The following is an 18,692-nucleotide window of genomic DNA, read 5'->3' as shown; positions in this document are numbered from 1 at the left end:
GACAGGCCCTAGAACCGTGGGGGAGGAGGCTTCCTTAAGGATCGTTTGTCCTGCAGATGTGAGGACAGTTCACAATTAGAGCTACTGATGTAATTCATTACCTAGTTAGACTAAAAGAAAAACCATGATTATGTAAACAGGTAACTAAAAAGCATGTGATTAAACAAAAACACCCGAGTAAAATAGGAATGGGAAAAAAACCGTCCTAAAAAATGATGAGCAGTTAGAAACCAACCGCAAACATCAAATAGAGAGAGAAATAATAAGTTGCCACTAAAGCCCAGAACCAGCCCACAATGTGCAACCACTTGTCTAGGAATCTGACTGCTGAATGAGTGACAGAAAAGACACCTGGTCCTGGCAGCTCCCAGGCTGGACTGCAGCAGGGAAGGAACCATTTGGGGGCAGCCTCTTGGGTTTAAGGATCGGCTGTGCTGGCAGACAAAATAAGCTGCCAGTGCTCTGCCCAGACCAACCTCTCCTTCCAGACACACAGGCGGCCGGTGTGTCTGCAGTTGCATTTTTATTACCTCCACATTTTGAAGCAGTTCATGACCAGCAGAGTGCTTTGGGGACATTTTTTACAATAAATGGAAGCATTTCTTTAAGAAAAAGGCAATTGTTCCTTCAGTAGGTAAGCCTCCCACCCCTCCCCTCCCCTCCCCACCTGAGGGAGCAGCCCGTGGGGACCCGGACTGGTACCCTAGAAGCAATCAGCAAAGCGATCCTTTGCCTCCTCGACCCCCTTCCCTCAGCAGCTGGGATGAGGGCAACAGACTCCTCACAGGTCATTTGATCTTGAGATCCTTCAAGGCTGACTCCAAGCTCTGGAAGGAGACAAGTAAAAGACAGGCTGGTTCTCAGCTGTCCTGCAGACACCCCACCCACAGGGATCTGGCCTGGGACAGAGAACCAGGTCTTTGGGGTTAGGCAGACCTGGGTTTGAATCCCAGCCCTAAAGGAAGGTGCTGCAGAGGGTACCAAGGCCCAGATGCCAAGGAGCCCTCACCCCACTGAAGTGCCCTTCTCCTGCAGGAAAGAAGAAGAAGGACAGCCATCCAGGTGGCTGCCAGGGAGAATTGGGCGGCCTGGGGGGAGCGAGGCGGTGGGGGGGAGGGCAGGCCTCACCTTCACGTCCCAGATGCTCATGCCGCCATCCATGCCTGTAGTGCAGAACTGCGAGCACTTGGCCTTTCCCCCGCTGAGCACCGAGATCTGGCTGCAAAGAGGATGAGGGCTTTACAGATCCCAGCCTGTGCCTGTGCTGGGCTCCGGCCCACCCTGCCCTCCAGGAGCTCCCCAACTTCTGGGGGAGCCCACTCCAGTGAGTGTGAGTTTGTGTGCCCAGCAGGGACAGCCCAAGAGGCCGGGCTGTGAAGGATCAGAGGACGACAGGACGGGGCTCCTGAGTCTGCTTTAGGGACGAGTAGTAGTCCCTGTGCAAGGAGCACAGGGCAGCCGGGCAGGTGGAACAGGACGCACAAAGGCCTGGGCAGGGGGTGAAGGCACACGTGCTGGGGGAATCAGAGTGACGGAGCATGGCAGGGTGGGGAGAAGAAGCAAAAGATGGCACTGAGTGGACGCAGGGCTAGTTCTGAAGAGCCCTGAAGGCCAGGCAGAGGAGTTCAGTCTGAAGACATTGGGCCAGGCAGCCACAGGAGGGGTTTAACTAGCCAAGGGGCAAGGTCAAAGTCTCGCCACACTTTCTCTGATTTGTCCTGGGGTGGATGCCTGTGTCTGGCAGGATCCGGGAGTCTCTGGCTCTGGTTCCACTCTAGTCCCTCAGGGAGGCTGCTGCGAGACCCTTCGTTCTGCCCCTCCCCCCTCCAGTCACTGCCTGGCCACCCCCCAGAACGGTCCCACAGCGTGTCCTGAAAACTGAAAACGCAGAGCGAGGCTGACTGCTCTGCCCCCACCTGATGCAAAACCTCAAGAGACTGACCAGCTTCCTAAGTGGGCCCGCACCTCGATGCTGCCTGGGTGGGCGCGGAGCTCGCCCTTCGGCCCCGCCCTCACCTGACGCTGTTCTTGTGCAGCGAGTCCAGGCCCCCGCTCGCCGCAGCGCTGCCCTCCGAGCTTGCCTTCTTGTCGAGGTTCTGGAAGCGCTCACGGGCCGTCAAGCCGCGCTGCGAGCTTTGCTTGGGCACGTCCAGCCGCCCACCGAAGCTCAGCATCCCCGCGGCGCCGTCGTAAGTGAACAGCACCGGGAAGCAGTCGTGGCCCTGCAGCGGGGAGGGGCGGGGTGCCATTGGAGCGCCCCCATTTTCCTCCCGGGGAAACCCGGGCCGAAGGGGAGGTGCAATGCCGAGGGGCGCCCAGCCGCGAATCAGGGGGTCCTAGAGGCTGGATGCAGGGCTTGGGTGTAGCACAGGGAAGCCGATGCCAGCTCGGGCACACAGCCGGCGACCCCAGGTGTAGTAACAGGGACTGGATGTTGGGGCTGAGCACCTAGGAGCAGCCCCCTCAGCCAGCAGGGCCAGCGTTCAGTTGAGAAACTGAACAGTCTGGGACTTCCCTGGGAGCTCAGGGGGCCTTGTCCTGCCTAGACGGTTACACCTGCTCTGGGAGAGACCTCACAGCTGGACGTTTGTCTAGGTAAAGCAGGCCTGATCCCCCTCTGGGACCCCATTAGGCTTCCTGAGGCCTGAAAAGAGCCTTGACAGATAGGTGGGCAGGAGGAGGGAGGGAGAGTAGTGTTCTTCTGGACACACACAGGACTGCGCTCCCCACAAGCATTCTCTGAGTGAGGAGGTGTGGTCCTGTCATTTTCATTGGCCAATAAAATGTAAGCAGAAAGGTTAGGATCCAGGGCCCAGTTCTCCACTTCCCCTCATCACTCCACGGGAGACAAAGCTCCCATCTGCACTGAGCAGAGCCCCCCTCACAGTGCCCACGCTGGACAATCAAAGTGATCAAGAAACAAACCTTTACTGTGTTAGGCCACTGCAGTTGGGGATTTTGTTGTTGTTACCACAGCATAACCCAACTTATTCTGACCAATAGAGATGTGGATGGGTGGGTGGGTGGATGGGAGGAAGGAAAGGAGGGAGGGGGGACAAGTAGAGGGCTGCCTGGGTATCTCGGGGCTCGCTGGGAGACCTGCTGTCACCGGCCCCTGCTCCCCATCCCCCCCCACCCCCTTACCGCTGCCACCAGACTGTTTTCTGTGATGAAGGTCAGGGCCAGCAACGGCAGCGTTTCAGAGGCCAGAGTCGCGACGCTGAGTGAGAGAGAGACGTCAGCCACACCGGCCCCTCGTGCTCCGTGCCTGGGTTGCCCCCCCATTCGGGTGACCTGTACTCACGCCATCTTCTTGTCGGCATCAGCCAGGCACACGGTGCTGTCATGGCTGACCCAGGCCACACGGCTGCCGCTGGCTGAAAAGCAGACACCGTGCACCCAGCCACAGCTACTGCTGGATTCAAACATCAGCTCCCCGAAGGGCATCTTGGAGCCCCACGGGGTGGGTGCTGGCCGCTCCTCCACCTCCTTGATGTAGGCTGAGAAGATCCTGCCGGGAGAGGCAAAAGAGGGGGTGACCGGGGGTCTGGGAGGGGCCTGACAAGGGACTCCCTCTCCCAAACTGGCCTGCTGAGGCCAGAGCACCTGGCTGAGTTCAAGGGTACCGGAGCTGGCTTTTTGTGACCTGCATCTTCACACTCAGACAAGTCTGGGCCTTGGTGCCCACTTTGGGCAATGGTGTGGGGTCAGAAGGTCTCCCAGCTCAGGGTCCCGGGAACTCTCGGGGCCCTCACCTGAGGACTGACCATCCACGGCTGACGTGGCCCCCAGGGCATCTCCTGTCCCCCTCACGCTGACCACTACACTCCAGGGCTAGCCCCTAGGATGTGCCCCCCCCCCCCCGCTCTGCACCGTGAACCAATCCTGTCCCCCTTCCTGCCAGCTCCACCAGCTCCACTCGCCATCCCAGGGCCCGGAGTCATCTGACAGGTCAGGGTGCCGACAAGAGCCTCATCAGGACCTCATCCTCTCTGTGCCTGGGGCCTCTGGTGCCTGCTGTAGCCTCATTTCCAGGGCAGATGCAGAAACCCAGGCCATCTGCCTGGAGCTGGGAGCCGGAGGCCTTGGGAGACTCGGGGGTGGGGTGGGGGAGTAATGGGCCCAGAAGTGACAGCCAGCCAATGGCAGGTGGAGACTCTTTGTTCCAGGCCTTAAGATAACAAGGCAGGGTTTGTCCCAGCCTATCAGTCATTATACCTTATTGTGAAAAAGTACACCCACTCATTTTCCCTCAGATAGAAGCCAAGAAGCTGAAGGAGTGGGAGGTTCTAATGAGTACAGGAGGGCCTAGAAAAGAAATCTTGCTGACATTAAGCGGTGGCAAGGGGCACATCCTTCTAAGACTCTCCAGAGGCTGGAGAGAGGACCCAGGGATGACCCTTCAAAGAGCAAAACCTCACAGAAGCTTGACTGAGGCCCCCAGGTCACCTGCTGGCAGCAGAGCTGGTCTGGAAGGTGGGTCGTGGGGCTCCCAGCACAGGGCTCCCCCTCCACCCTCCAATCCCTATCCCTGTGTTGATGGCAGGGCCCCCCCTCACCGGCACTTGAAGTCGCAGGAGCCGGCAGCCAGGAGCACATTGTTGGGGTGCCAGTCCAGGCTGAGGATGGTGGAGCGAATGGGCTTCTTGATGTGCTTGCAAACCCACCTGGACAGGGAAGGCAGACAGGTAGGGAGGAGACAGGGACACACAGGTGGGCACTCACCAACCCAGAGACTCCAGGCTCCCACTGGGTCCTGCAGACCACAGAGGTCCCAGGAGGAAGGGGCCTGGGCCCAGGCCAGCAACGCGCCAGGTCCCACGCAGGGTGGGGACTCCACCCCTGGTCTTGCGACAACCCTGGGGCAGCTCAGTGAGGAGAAGTCACAAGGCCGCTATCTGGTCAGGGTGGGATTTGAACTCGACTCTCCCGGACTCCAGCCTGACCTCCCGCCTGGCCTCTGCCCTCAGGGACCCAGGGGAGAAGATCATGATGTGCCTGGGAGCTTGTGAGTGGGCCCTGGAGTGTGATGGGCCGGGAGCCTTGGGCGAGTGATCTGCCTCAGGGCCTTTGCTCATCTGTAACGTGGGGACTGCAGCAGACACCCAGTCCAGGGGGCTGATGGGAGGGGGTGGGTCAGTGCCAATACATGTGCAGGGCTTAGTGCGATGCCTGCAGAGGCGGCCCGGATGCCGCCTGGGCCCTTATTACTGAGATGGGGCTGTGGGAGGGTGGGGGGCTGTGCAGAGAGCCCTTCGCCTCACCTCCAAGGGCCAGAGAGGACACACTTCCCCAGGGTCATGTGAACAGGGGTCCTGACTCCCCATCCCGTGCTTTCTGGGACCCTCTTGTCCCACCACCTGTTGGTCTGCAGCCCCAGGTCCCTCCCAGCCCACTCAGGCCCCGCCCAGACACCCACCAGTCATTTTCCTGCTCAAAATAGCAGATGGAGATGACACGGGAGCCACTGCCCACAGCAAACTTGTTCTCCTGGGGAGCCCAGCGCACACAGCGAGCGGCGCGGTTGATGCGCAGGATGACGAGCGTGGGCTTCCACGTGCGGCCTTTCAGCGTCCACACGTAGGCATTGCGGTCTGTGCCGCAGGTCACAATGCGGTTACTCTCGGGGGCCCAGTCGATGCCTGTGGGGTGGGAGGAGGCACTAGGCTGAAGCCATCCAAGCAGAGGTGGCTCTACAGTGTACGTAGAGGAGGGGCTTAGAGGCCACAGTCGGATGAAAGCTGCTCCGGGGGTGCTACTAGAGTTCACTGGGGGTGTTACAGCTCCCCCAGCTATCAGCAAACATGCTGGAAGGCCAAGCCAAGAGACAGAAAAGAAATAGGTCCTTGGTAATGCTGAGCTGCTGGATCACACCTTTCCTGAAGCCCTTAAACTTCTGAGTTTTTCAGTAACAGAAAACAATCAATGTAATCCCTTTATAACTTAAGCCAGTTTGAATCAGGTTCTGTTACTTGCAACCCAAACTATCCTACCTAACATGGTGAGTAGGTGGATGGCCCGGCCCGGCCCGGCCCTGCCCCCGCCTTCTTTCAGGAAGATCACCCCAGCAAGCCCAACCCACCTGTCACCTGCCCGTTGTGCTCCTTGAGCTCGTGCACCTGGACCCACTTGTTCCCGCTCTTCTCATAGATGTGCACCTCGTGGTTGTTGGGGCAGATGGCGATCTCTGCAGGAGAGACGGGTGGGCGTGGGGAGGAGGCATGCGTGCCCAGGCTCCCGCATTCCCCCATGACTCCCCACCTTCTCAGGCCACCTGAGCAACACTTTGTCCTCTGCTAATGCACTCTCCTCCTCTGCCTCAGGTCCTGCTGGGTCCCCCTTGGGACTCCTCCCCAGGGGCTAGCCACCCCTCATCTGCACCCCCCAGCCCCAGTGTCCCCAAGGCAGTCTTGCAAACCTCCGGGAGCTCTCCCTGCCCCCTGCTCTGCCCCGGCTCGAGCCACGGTCTCCTTGCTGCTCCTGATGACACCAGGCTCTGCCGCCTCGGGGCCCTTACACCCACCCTGGCCTTTGCACGCTGGCTCTGTCAGCTCCTTTGGGTCTCCATGCAAACGTCACCTCCCCTGAAAGCCCTTCCCTGGTCCCCTTTTCTAAACTAGTGCCTTGACTCCACCGCTTTCCCCTCACCCTTCATGCTTCCTCAGAGCTCATTTCACTGCAGGTTACACTTCCCATCCCCAAACCCTCCCGTAGCCGTGAGCAGAGGGCAGACCCGCTGTCGTGCCCACCCAGTCCTGGCATCCAGAGCAGTGCCTGGTGCAGGCAGGGCCGTGCTCTTGCCTCCAACCCTCAATGCCCGCTCGCCTGGCTGCCCTGCTTGGGTCCCTTCCCTCCTAACACTCAGGATCTCAGGATCGGGGGTGAAGCAGGGGGACAGCTTCCCACGTCATCCGATGCGGGGGCGGCACTCACGGGTGCGGTCCTTATTCCAGGCATGGCAGCTGATGGGCTCCACCAGGAAGCTGTGGTAGGCCATGGCTGCTCGGCTCCTGTGTCCAAGACAGAGAGGGAAGCCAGGTCAGCCCAGCCCTGCCCCAGCCAGCCTCGCGGGAGGGCAGCAGGGGCCACCCTGGCCTCCCGACTCTGGCCTAGTGCTTTGCTTCCCTCCTGGGGCCTCAGTTTCCCTCATGAAACAGCAGCTCTCGTGGGATGTGTCCGAGGCTCCAGGGGACAAAGACAAAGGATGGAGTGGGGAGTGGAGGCGGCGAATGGGGGTGTGGGTGAAGCCACTACCATGAGTGGGGTGTGCTGGAACCCTGCCCCAGACAAGCCATCACTCATCATCTGTGCCTCAGTTTCCCCATAGGTGGAAACTCTTGCTCCCCAGAAGGAGTGAGCCAGGCCTCCTGGCCTTTGCACATGCTGTTCCTTCCCTCTGCAGGGAAGGCCAAGCCTGATGTGCCTTGGAGGCCAGTTCTGTCCACGTTTCACACCAGTGTGCTAGTCTCTACACCACCAAATGTCCACCCCTGTTCTATGCGGCGAAGTCCTGCTCAACTGGAGAGACCCAAAGAGAGCATCACTTCCTCAAACCCATTCTCTCCCCACCTCAGCTTCCCAGTCATGGGTAGAGCCCAGCAGCACTGCCTACCAGCTGTGTGACCCCAGCATATCACTCGCCCTCTCTGAACCTCAATTTCCACATCTGCCAAATGGGAACAGGAATCCTGTCCCCCACCCGCCGAGGTGTTAAGAGGGTGAAATAAGACGATACACCACGCCTGGCACATAGTAGGTGATCATGAAATGGCAGTGCTTTGTCTAGAATGGATGTGCCAGCACCCGGCGTGCTTCACCTGTTTAGGGGTGGGCTTCCCGGCCAGACCAGGAGCAAATCCAGGGGCACACGAGCCTCAAGTCTTCTCACTGGCTGTTCCCTCGGCCTTCGAAGCTCTTCCCCCAGATGCCTGCACAGCTCCCACCCTCGCTGCTGCCATTCAAGTCTGTGTCCAAGGCCATCTTCTGAGCAAGGCTGCCGTCCACCCCACCTCCACACTCCCTAGTCCCTAGTTTTCTCCAGGGGACAATCTTACTGGACACTTGTTACCTTGTGCTCATTCATCCTGCCCGTTTGTCTTTCTCCCCCTGCTGGAAAGTAACGAGCTTGATGCCCACACACATTTCTGACCATCTTGTTTACATTTCTATCCCCGGCGCCTTAATGCATGGCACATAGTAAGCACTCGATAAATATCTGATGAACACAATTGTTTACAGCCATTAGTGTCCAGCAGAGTAAGTTATTTTTTAAATGTAAAAAAAAAAAAAAGCCACACCACATTCCCTGAACGGTGCACTCACCAGCTCTAAGCCCTCCTATATTCTCGACTTGAGCCCCAGATGACGGATGTGAGGGCTGTGGTTGGAGGGGAAGCCACCTGCCGGAGTCACGTGGCCCTGACGTGGGTGTTCCCAGGCCCTCGGTTGCCTCCCCCACCTGACTGGCAGGTTTGTGGCCCGAGGCTGGGCCCCAGGAAGGCTGCTCCTCAGCCTGGATCTGAGCCCTGACCTCCCGGGAACCCTGGGGTCTCTCTCTGCCCCCAGGGGGGTCTCGACCAAGACCCCTCTGGGAGGAACAGCACTGAGTTGGGGCCCAGGCACGAGGGTCAGGCTGCAGTGCTGTCCATCATACTGCTGGGGACTCCGGGGCTCAGCGACCACAAATCCCGCTTTAATTTATAGCAGGAAGTCCTGGAAAGTTCCTAAAGCGGCACAGACCACCGTGCACACGTGCATGGAGAGGGCAGGGACCACCACGCCTGTTCCCGCAGGCCTAGAGCAGGGCCCCGAGTGGGTCCCTGGGCAACATTTGCTGAGAAAGAAGGTGGACACACACAGCCAGGCTAAGGCTACACACACGCGCGGTCAGCCTTGCACGCACGCGCGCGCACACTGCTCCCATACACACACGCATGTCAGCCTTGCATGCACACACGAGCACACCACTCCCACAGCGGCCGCCTCCCCAGCCTCTGTCTCCTTATAAGGCCTCTTTGTGTAAAGCAAAGGCCCCGGAAGTGGCCTCAGAGCCCAGGTCAGCAGGCCTGACAGAGTTTCCCCAGGCACTTCCGCTGCATCCAGGCTGGGTGGGCGGGGGTCATCCATGTCTCCACCGCAGATGGGAGGGAGCACCTAGGCCTGTCCACTAAGCTGTGATCTGCCTGCCCCCATTCCCCAAGGTCACAAATGGGGCAGGGGGCGGGGCAGGGGTGGTGGTGGTTAAAGTCAGAAACCCACTTCCAAATGCCAGCTAGGTTCTTCTTGGCCCCTGACTCCACAGGAGGCCAACCACCCCCTCCCCTTCACCCCAGGCAGCCTAGCAGAAGCCCAGGGGGTCCCTGGACCCTAGACTCATCCAGAGCAGAACCCAACTTCCCAGCTCCAACTGTCCCAGGCTCACTGTCTGGCGGGGCATCTCTGCCCCTTGTAGGCTCCTGGGGAGAGTGTCCAGACGTGTGGGCCGGGCTCTAACAGCCTGTCTAGGGACTTTTCAGAGTTCCAGGCTGTGAAGATGGAGACACTGGCTCTACAGAGGACCGCGGCCCCCACACTTGCCAATATCGCAGCTGAGAGGGCTTGGGGACCCTGCCCATTGTTTCCTGGGACCCAAAGGTTCTCAAGGGGGAGAGGGAGGGGCTGATAAAGACGGCCACAGCACAGTGAGCACACCTATCAGCCGATCACACTTTAGCATAAATTCAGACAGAAATACTCCCTAGTCTACTGACCCATACTGTAAAGGGGGGAGGGGGTACGGGTGGAAGGGGTGGGAGAGAGGAAGATGTGTTTTCCCCTTTTCATAACTTTTTCATAACTTCTGCGAAGCGGTTGAAAGCAGCAGGGCCTCCCGAGGACTCCCTACCCCCACAGGTTACAAATGCGGAAGTGGCAGCCCAGGGAGGGGCGTGGCTTCTCCAGCCACTGCAGGCTTGGGGATCATGGGATCATTCCGTGTGGTCAGATCCAGGAAAACAGCCTTCACACCAGGCCACCCCACCACAGGAACTATGACTTAATCATTCCCAGGGAAACCTCTATCTACCCTACCAAGGGGCGGGAGGGGAGGGTGGGGCGGGCACTGCCCGAGTGTGGACAACGCAACAGCTCAGTGGTGTCTCCTGGTGGAGACAAAGGCAGGCTGAGGCCATGGCCCCGGGAAACCCACCCACTCATCGCTGTGACCCTGTGAGCCAGCACTGTGGACCCATTTGATTGTCAAGGACAAAGAGAGTGGAGGGGGCCCTGAGGATGGCGTTGGGACTGGGAGTCCACGTCTAGTGCTCTGTGCCCCCATCACCCTGGAAAGAGAGTGAGGCTGGGGGAGCACGGGCCAAACCCCGACAGACTCCCCCAGCTGGCTCTAACTGCCCCCCACCAGCCTGGAGCCGGGATCTCTCTGTGCTCCAGGTAGCTCTTCCCCCGTGTCTGGCACACAGTAGGTGCTCAGGATGAATGGACGGAGGATCACGCAGGGCTGGGAGAGCAGCACAATGGCTGGGAGGAGCTTTGGGTCTCCAGGGTGGGGCGTGGTTCTCCAGGCAGGGGGTGCCAAGGACCATGTACCGGGGTGTGGATCTAAGCTGCACAGGGACAGGTATATTTGTTTTGTTCACAGATGAATTCCCAGTACCAATTAGAGTGCCTGGCACATAGTAGGTGCTCAATAAATATTTCTTGAATGTGGTTGCATGAATGAATCACATCCGTCTTATGGTATACTCCTTATAGACCAGCCCTATTATTTCACTGGTACATGTATGCAATCTGTAAATATTTACTGGGGAGTATGTGCTCAAGATTTTTTCCTGATAGCGTCAGTGATCCAAAAAGCTTGGAAATCGTCAATCTAAAGGGTCCTCTCTGAGGATTCGGGGAGAAAACAGCTCCCTTCCAAAGCAAGGCAAGCCAAGCGAAGCCCCCAGCTGCCCAGCCAAGGGTCTCAGGCCTCCCATCTCTTTCTTACATGCTGGGTGCAAATCCTGACTCTCTCCATACTGACTGGGTGCCCTCCGCCAATGTTTCCCCCACGTCTCTATCCAGGAAAGTCTGGGGTTGGACAAGGCACCAGCTGTAGGTTCTTTCTTGCTTTCAGAGAAGCTTCGCCAGCCCAACCTTCTCTGAATCCAGAGGTTTGACTGCATTGGAGGCTAAACCAGGCAGGAGCTGCCTGGAGCAAGGATCTCTGCTCTTCAGGCACTCAGGGAAGTCCCCACCCAGCTCAGCCACTCCAGGGAGCTTCCAGCAAGCCATTTTGCACATGTGCTGAGCTGTTACTCAACTTCCTGTTGAATGTGGAACAGCCCTCCTCACCCCAAAAGACCAGCCAGTCCCTCCTCCCCAGCTCCGCTCTTGAGGTCTTACAAACCAGGCAAAATCAAGTCAAGAAACACAAATGAAAATAATCATAAGGCACCATAAAGCATCAGCTAAAATAATCCAAACCAAACAAAACCCCAAAACACATAAAACTCAATGCTGGCAAGACTGTGGAGAAATTCTCATTTGTTGCTAATTTGTTCAGCCTTCCTGAAGGGCAATGTGATAACACTCAATCCAACCAACTGGGTGGGAACAAACAGAAGAGAAGAACACAAACAGGAACTTAAAAATTGTTAACATTTTTGGTGGCATAAATTCATTTTGGTGCTAAAAAAAATAGCCGACTTTTTTTTTTAAAGCAAACATGTTCATAATAACCCTCTTTATAATGCTGACAGGATAGAAAAATCCAGATGACTACAAATATGGAAAGAGAAATAGCGATATGAACATGTTGTTATAAGACCTATGTGGATAATATACAAACACTTATGTAATTAACTATGTAATTAATTAACTTACTTGGCTTTTTTTTTTTTTTTGCCACTTGGCTTGGGGGATCTTAGTCCCCCCACAGGGGATGCAACCCTTGCCCCCTGCAGTGGAAGCACGGAGTCCTAACCACTGGACCGACTTGGCATCTTTAAATGCCCACAATTTACCCAGGACTTTGACATACATTCTCTCTTTTACACCCTAAAACAAGCCCAAGAAGTTTTCTAGTGTTTGTTTTAACCTTCATCTTGTACAGGAGGAAACAGACTCAGACAAAAGCCAAACTTTGCTCAAAGTCACCCCACTCCTAAATGGCACAGTTTGGGATTCTGACCCCAATCTCAGAGTTTAGGTTCACCTGGACACTTTGATAAATGTAGGCAGGCCTTATAAATAACAGCAAGGACAATAACAGTGCACATTTAGCCCCTGTGTGTGCCTTACACTCATGATCATATTTAAGCCTCACAACTTGAAAGTTCCCCATTTTCCAGATAAGCAAAGTTGAGGCCCAGAGAGGTTAGGTGGCTTGCAAGGTCGGTGGCCAGTGATGGAAGAAGCTGGCGCTCTTACCAGTTTCTGGTCCCGGAGACCTCGCCGGCGGGGGTGCTCTTTAACCACCGGGCAACACTGCCCGCCAGGCGGGAGGAGCCGGGGGACAGCCTGGAATAACCTGAGAGCCTCGGCGTCCGCACCAGGCTAGCTCCTGCGGCTTCACGCCAGTCACTACTGTGTCACTGTCACCGCCCAAGGTCCCGGCCCTGGCCGCCGTCCCCAAGCCGCCGGCGACGGGGGGCGCCGCTCGGAACGCTCCGGTCTAGCGCCCGGGAGCTCAGGAGGGAGCGTTCCGGACCCGGCCCGCCCCTCCCTGGACCGGACCCCTAGGACCTGGCCCAGCTGGCGGGAGGCGGGCTGAGGGAGGGGGCGGTGGCCGGCAGGGAGGGAGGGAGGGAGGGGCGAGGCGAGGCGAGGCGGGCGGGGGCGCCAGCTCATTTCCCGGCTGGAGCAACCCGGAAGGCTGGAGGACGGAGGGGAAGTGACTGGGCGTGGGGCCCTCCGGCCCGAAATAACGGGGCACACCGACGGCGGGGCAGAGTCGGGGGGGGAGGGGGAGGCTGGGCGGGGGGCGGGGAGGCGGACGCGCGGGCCGGGGCGCCCCGAGGGTGCAGACTGCGGGGGGGGGTGGGGTGGGGTGGGGTGGGGGGGTTGGGGAGCGCTGCGGTTCCCTCGCCCGGGGGAGGCCGCCCGCCCGCAGCCCGTGCCCCGCGTGTCCCCTCACCTCCAGGCAGGCCCCCCGTGGCCCCTCTCATCCCCGATCTTCCGGCGGCCCCTCGTTGCGTCCTCCCCACCTGCATGAGGTCCCTCCCCGCGCTCCCCACGCCCACCCTCCCTCCGGGCCGCTCCCACGCCCCCTCACCTCGGGGCGCCGCGGCCGCGGACTCTGGGCAGTCGACGCGCCGAACCGGCTCTGGGCCCCGCGCAGCTCTGCCACTTCCTCGTGGGCGGGGGGGCGGGGCCTCCCGGCTCAGCCCCGCGGGGACCGGGCGGGACCCGGGCGGGCGGCTAGCGGTTGAAGAGCCCTGGTCCCGCCCACCCCCCGGGGCTGGGGCCGAGCTGACCCGGGGCGCCCTGAAGGCGTGCGCCCCTCGTCCCTTGGCGGGCGGGGAGACTGAAGCTCGGCGAGGGGGACATCGCCCGGGCGGGAACCCGAGCCCTGCAGCGCGCACGGCCCCCACCCCCGCGAGCGGCCGTGGGGAGCTCCGGTGACCCAGCAGCTTAGCCGCCTGTCTCGGCCTCGGGCCCCGGCCGCGCGGGGACCAGCCCTCCATTCGCGAGCGGATGCCCGCTGGGCGCCGAATGTGCGGGGTGTGGGCAGTCAGGGGAGCCGAGGCAGCTCGCCCGCTGCCGGGGTCCTCGCTTCAAAACGGGGCCGCCAACCCCCGGCTGGTCCAGTTCCTTCTCAATGCCGACTTCCTGCCCCTCTTTCCACCGCAGACCGCTTCCGACCCTTAAGTTACCCAGCGGCCTGGCAGCCGCCTGTATGTGGGTCTTGGGCCAGGTAGGTCCGGCGGTCTCTCCATCCCTGCCCTCTGCCTCATCAGTGGAGATGTGGCCAGGTGGTCACTCCCGCTAGGATTCAGCTCAGCTGGTCAGCCAGGCACTAAGCAGCATCACGGATGGGCGTGGGGTCTTCGTGGGTCTCAGGAGGTCCGGGGCGAGGCACCCACCCTGTCAGGTCTCCCCGCTTTGACCCATGCTGTTCTTTCTGTCTGGAACACTTGTCCCACCCTGTCCCCACCTGGCCCCCTTCCCTTCATCCTGCAGGACATGAGTGAGTGTTTCTTAGGTCACTCTGTCCCTGTCCCCCTCCTCAACAGGATCCTGTGCTCACCAGTCCTGGCTCCCATTACACAATTCCACACCTGCGGGCAGCCGGGAGAATGAAAGGGGTCCAAAGGTGACGAGCACTTTGAGGTGAGCACGCAGGGTGCTTGGGAAACTTCAGCTTCGATTAGTAGGACCCTGGCCTTCCTGGCTCTGAGGAGACACTGAGGGGCTGTCAGCAGGGCCCCCCATCCAGCCTTGGCAAATCCAAGTGATGGCTTTAGTCAGAAAAAAGTTTCACATGGTCTGTACTGGCCACCCCCATCCCGTGAGGACAAGTGCAGTTTAATGCTGAGGTGACACTTGTGTCCCTGCCTTCCATTTACCCCTCCGCAGCTTTGCAGATGCCCAGGGAACCATCCCAGGTGGGACTGAGCCCCATCTCTGATGGTGGCCCCTGAGTGCTCTCACCCAATCAGCGTGTGGTCTCCCCGCCCCACCTCCTGGACTTGTGACCTGAGACGGTGGGTCGAAGCAAAGCCCAGGATTTCGGATGAAGATAGAGGGGAAAGCAGCGCCTTCTGGAATTTGAACACAAAACTGGAAGAGCCTCAGGGAAGCCCGACAACCCAGGGGGTGGGGGGGGGAGGGGGGGCGTGATGGAGAGAATCCCAGGAAATGACCAGAGTCCTCGTCAACCTCTGACTGGCAGCCTGAGCCCAACCTGCCTCCGGGGGTTCCTTCAGGTACGTGAGCCAAGGCATCTACTTTTTAAGCCGGTTTGAGCCGCTTTTCTGTTACTCATCCCTAAAAGCATCCTAACAAATATGCACACCTGAGGACTCCCTCTTCCTCACAAAACTGAGCTAATTTGATAAGAAGTCTCAAGCTTAGTGCGAGCGGAAACCATACTTGTATTATTCACTCTGCTCTTCCCAGGGCCGAGATTGGTGCCTGGCAGCCAGGAGCACTCAGTATGTATCTGCTGAATGAATCAATGAATGAACAAACCAGTGGGGTTAGAAACTTGAACCCACTTCTGGCTCTGCCACTTAACCTGTAGTGTAGCTTCAGTCTTCTTGCAGTGCCTGGGTTTCCGCATCTGTAAAGTGAGGCTAATTCCTAACAAGCACTGCCCGGCCACCTCACAGGCCTGCAGTCACTGTGGGAAGACCCAGTAGATTGGAAACACACCTCAAGCTGGGAAGCGACAGGGGTGTTATTTGAAATGGATCCCTTGGGGGAACAGTCTTCTAAGCCTTAAGTGGAGCAAGTCCTTGGGTGAGGAGAACCTGGTGGTGGAAGAATTTCATCTGGAGCTCAAAGAACAGCTCAGAGAGCTTTCTGTTTCTGCCCGGAATCTGCCTCCCCTGGTGCTCTGGGATGAAGGTCCTACACTCTACCTTCTTCCCTGCCTTCCCAGGATTCCCAGGAAGGCAGCCACACACCCAGGCTGACTCCTCAGGGCTGGCTGACTTGAGGAGGGCCGTCAGTTGGGGTCTGGTGCAGCGTTTCAGGGCCATCAAGGTCCTCCCTGGCTCTCTGCTCCTTCCTCCTTGCTGCACTGGCCTTACTGCCTCCTGGTCACAAGATGGCAGCCTAGCTTCAGGCTTCTGGACTTAGGAGGTGGTGGGCTGGCCAAGGCAGCGGGAGACCAGGGAGGGAAACCTTCCAGAAGCGCGCAGCACGATCTCCTTCTGTCTCAGCCCCTGCCCACCCCCAAATGGGGAACGTAGGTCTCCCCCTGAGCTGGAAGAATTGACACCGGGTACCAGGAGGGAAGAGGGGAGACCCCGGGCCTCTTTCCAAGGCCACGCCCACATGGAGGTCTGGAACACACACAGCACTCCTCAGCCAGGGCCTGCTCACACCCCTCCCAAGCCACATGGCTCAACTGAGAAACCGAGGTCTACCAGGAGACCCCACAGGTATCGCCAGGGGGGGTCCCCTCCTGCTTCCAATGACATCACCCTGCTTCTGAGTGCGGTGACAGAACTGGGCTGGGTTGCTAGGCGCCTCCCCTGCCTGTCACCACCCAGCAGGGAGCGTGCTTGGCGGTTACCCCTGGGGCTCTGGAGAGGCTGCCTTGATATAGGCTGCCCTCCCTCTCTGAACTTGAGTTTTGTCATCTCTAAGATGTGGCAGTCACAGTTCTAACCCTGCAGGGTTGCTGTAAGGAGTTCCTATCAGCTGCTTCCCTTGGTGCCTGGCACAGTGACCTTGTGTGCGTGGCACACAATCTTGCTGTGTTGGATCCGTGCATCCTTCCTCATCAAGCCCCACTCAGGTGACTGGCTCCTCTACCTTAGTAGCTTTCAAACTTTGACCATGACCCCCACGGACATATGTTGTGGCCTAGTCCACAGCCCCCTGTGTATCTGAAACAGAAGTACCATGAAGCAGAACTTACTGCACGCAATGCAGAATGTTGTTTTCTCCTCTAAGTACCAGCCATGATTTTACAACCTACAAATGGGCTCTGACCCTCAGTTTGAACTCAGCTCCAGACCATATTTCCTCTTTTTTTTTTTTTCCTGCCGTGCCGAGTGGCTTGTGGGAGCCTAGTTCCCTGATCAGGGATCGAACCTGTGCCCCCTGCAATGGAAGCACAGAGTCCTAACAACTGAACTGCCAGGGAAGTCCCTCCTCCCCTTTTCTGAATGGACCTAGTGGATTCATTTCCTGTACTGCTGGAGCAACTCACCACAGAGCGGGTGGCTTGAGACAACACAAGTGTCTTCTCTTACAGCACTGGAGGTCAGAGCTTCACAGCCCACATCAGTGGCTGGAGGGTGCTGGCGGGGTGCTGTTTCTTCTGGAGGCTCCAGGGGAGAACCAGGTTCCTTCTTGCAGCTTTTAGAGGCCTTGGCCTTCTCCCACCCCAACCTGTGATTCTACCCCCTCATTTGCTCAGACTCTCCCCAGCCTGCCTCCCTCCTATAAGGATTCTTGTGATTACACTGGGCTCACCTGATAATCTAGGCTCAGCTTCCCCAGCTCAAGATCTTTAACTTAATCCCATCTGCAAAGCTCACAGTTTCTGGGGATTAGGACAGGGACATCTTTGGGGGGCCAGTAGTCTACCTCCCACACCTAATATTTGAATTAGAGACACACATAACTCACATAACTTTATAATGTATAGACCATCTGTACTATTCCACGTGGGGTAGCTTAATGGCCTCACCGACATCGCAGGCACCTGAGGCCTTTGCATCACTGGGCACACATGAGAACTAAACCACTCGCCTGATTGTTGGGTCAAACTCAAGGGGCCACGCCTACGCAATTAATCTGGGTTCTGAGGCCAACCCGTTTTCTCAGCATATTCTAGAAAAAACTTTTTTTTTTGGTTAGCAGAATCCTTCATACAACACTTCCCACCCTACCCCACTCTGCTATTAAGGGTCTCCGGGGCCTAGTATGGGGCCAATGCCAAGCCTGAAGGCAAACCTCGGCTTTACTGAATAACAGGAACTGCTAACCCTTTACTACTCCCATTTTACAGGTGAAGACAGTGATACTCAGAGATGTTAACTATGTCGCTCAAGGCTACACAGCTTGGCAGAACTATGACCTGACACCAAAGCCTCCAATCAAAGGGCTCTGGCCACTGTCCCTCCAAATCGGTAGCGATTGTGGACCGAGGACTGGTCGGAGTCTCACAAGCAGGGCGAGATGAGAAGGGACCTTCCACCATCTCAGACCCCAGCACTGCGGGTTTCTGGCTGCCACGACAGGGATGGGCCTTCTTCCATGGACATGAGATGGCCCAAGTTAAAAAAAGAAAAAAGATGACTCTAGGCTTAAGTTCTTGGAGGCCAAGTTAGTAAATTTATTGTTTCTTTCACAGAGTACATTGTTCCTCTAAAAACCTCTCGAATTGCTCCCAAACCATGTGATTTAATGAAACTAAAAAGAAACTGGTAGCTAATTCCTGTTTCTTGGCCTGCTTTTGTCTATCCTTGTTCTGTCACGACAGCCTCGCTGATGTACTGGTACGAACACGTGTACACAAAGGAGCTCCTGCCATTGGGGGTGGGCAGGGAGGATGTCACAGCAAACGGGAAGAGGCAGGTGCCCAGGCAGGTGCTGGGATTCTCTCCTGGAGGGAAGTAATGCTTCCCATGGGTTAGCAAAAGGGCAAATTTATTCTTTTAAGAACACCACGATGTCCTTTGAGAAGCGCTGTTACCAGCGTTGTCCTAACTACTAGAGTTGTGTTGGAATCACTGCTCTGCTTCTGGGCACACAGCCATGCTCTAGGCTACGCTGTATTCATTTATTTGCGCCTCTCAAGAGTCTCAGCCTTGAAATGTCAAACTTTGTGTCTAATTATGATGAAGATGACTTAGTTTGGGTACAATAATCTCTAAACCAAAATGACAACTTGTGCTTTTTCTCTCCCACTGCACACTCCCCTGCACACGCCTGCCACGGGCACCAGCCAGGGGCTCCCTGGCTGCTCATTGGAGGCGGGTTTCTCTGCTGCCTGTATGCAAGCAGGCCTCCTCTGCCGAAGTCCTGCATGG

The 18,692-nt window shown here is 57.7% G+C and overlaps 1 protein-coding gene across 2 annotated transcripts; it reads right to left on the bottom strand.

Annotated features, from left to right (window-relative positions):
• Window positions 1-504: 504 nt before the first annotated feature.
• Window positions 505-13,361, bottom strand: ARPC1B (actin related protein 2/3 complex subunit 1B). 2 transcript variants are annotated; one of them, XM_082644665.1, is made up of 10 exons: window positions 13,253-13,361; window positions 6,934-7,010; window positions 6,083-6,187; window positions 5,420-5,642; window positions 4,560-4,667; window positions 3,305-3,511; window positions 3,145-3,220; window positions 2,017-2,222; window positions 1,129-1,219; window positions 505-827 (listed from the first exon to the last, which is right to left on the bottom strand). In XM_082644665.1, exons 2-10 carry the CDS (start codon window positions 6,995-6,997, stop codon window positions 789-791), a joined length of 1,119 nt encoding a protein of 372 aa, XP_082500791.1. In that variant the 5' UTR covers window positions 6,998-7,010; window positions 13,253-13,361; the 3' UTR covers window positions 505-788. The 2 variants fall into 2 exon arrangements, with proteins under 2 accessions (XP_082500791.1, XP_082500792.1); XM_082644666.1 differs by lacking the exon at window positions 13,253-13,361 and adding an exon at window positions 12,409-12,726.
• Between the last annotated feature and the right edge of the window lie 5,331 nt (window positions 13,362-18,692).

Source organism: Mesoplodon mirus, assembly GCF_964341445.2.
Source record: "Mesoplodon mirus genome assembly, chromosome: 15".
Classification (NCBI taxonomy): domain Eukaryota; kingdom Metazoa; phylum Chordata; class Mammalia; order Artiodactyla; family Ziphiidae; genus Mesoplodon; species Mesoplodon mirus.
This window is presented reverse-complemented; position numbering and strand designations above follow the sequence as displayed.

Coding starts and splice junctions, on each gene's coding strand:
- ARPC1B (XM_082644665.1), bottom strand. CDS start 6,997: ATGGCCTACCACAGCTTCCTGGTGGAGCCCATCAGCTGCCATGCCTGG. Junction 5,643..6,082: donor GCACAACGGGCAGGTGACAG/GTGGGTTGGGCT, acceptor CCCACCCCACAG/GCATCGACTGGGCCCCCGAG. Junction 3,221..3,304: donor GATGCCGACAAGAAGATGGC/GTGAGTACAGGT, acceptor TCTCTCACTCAG/CGTCGCGACTCTGGCCTCTG.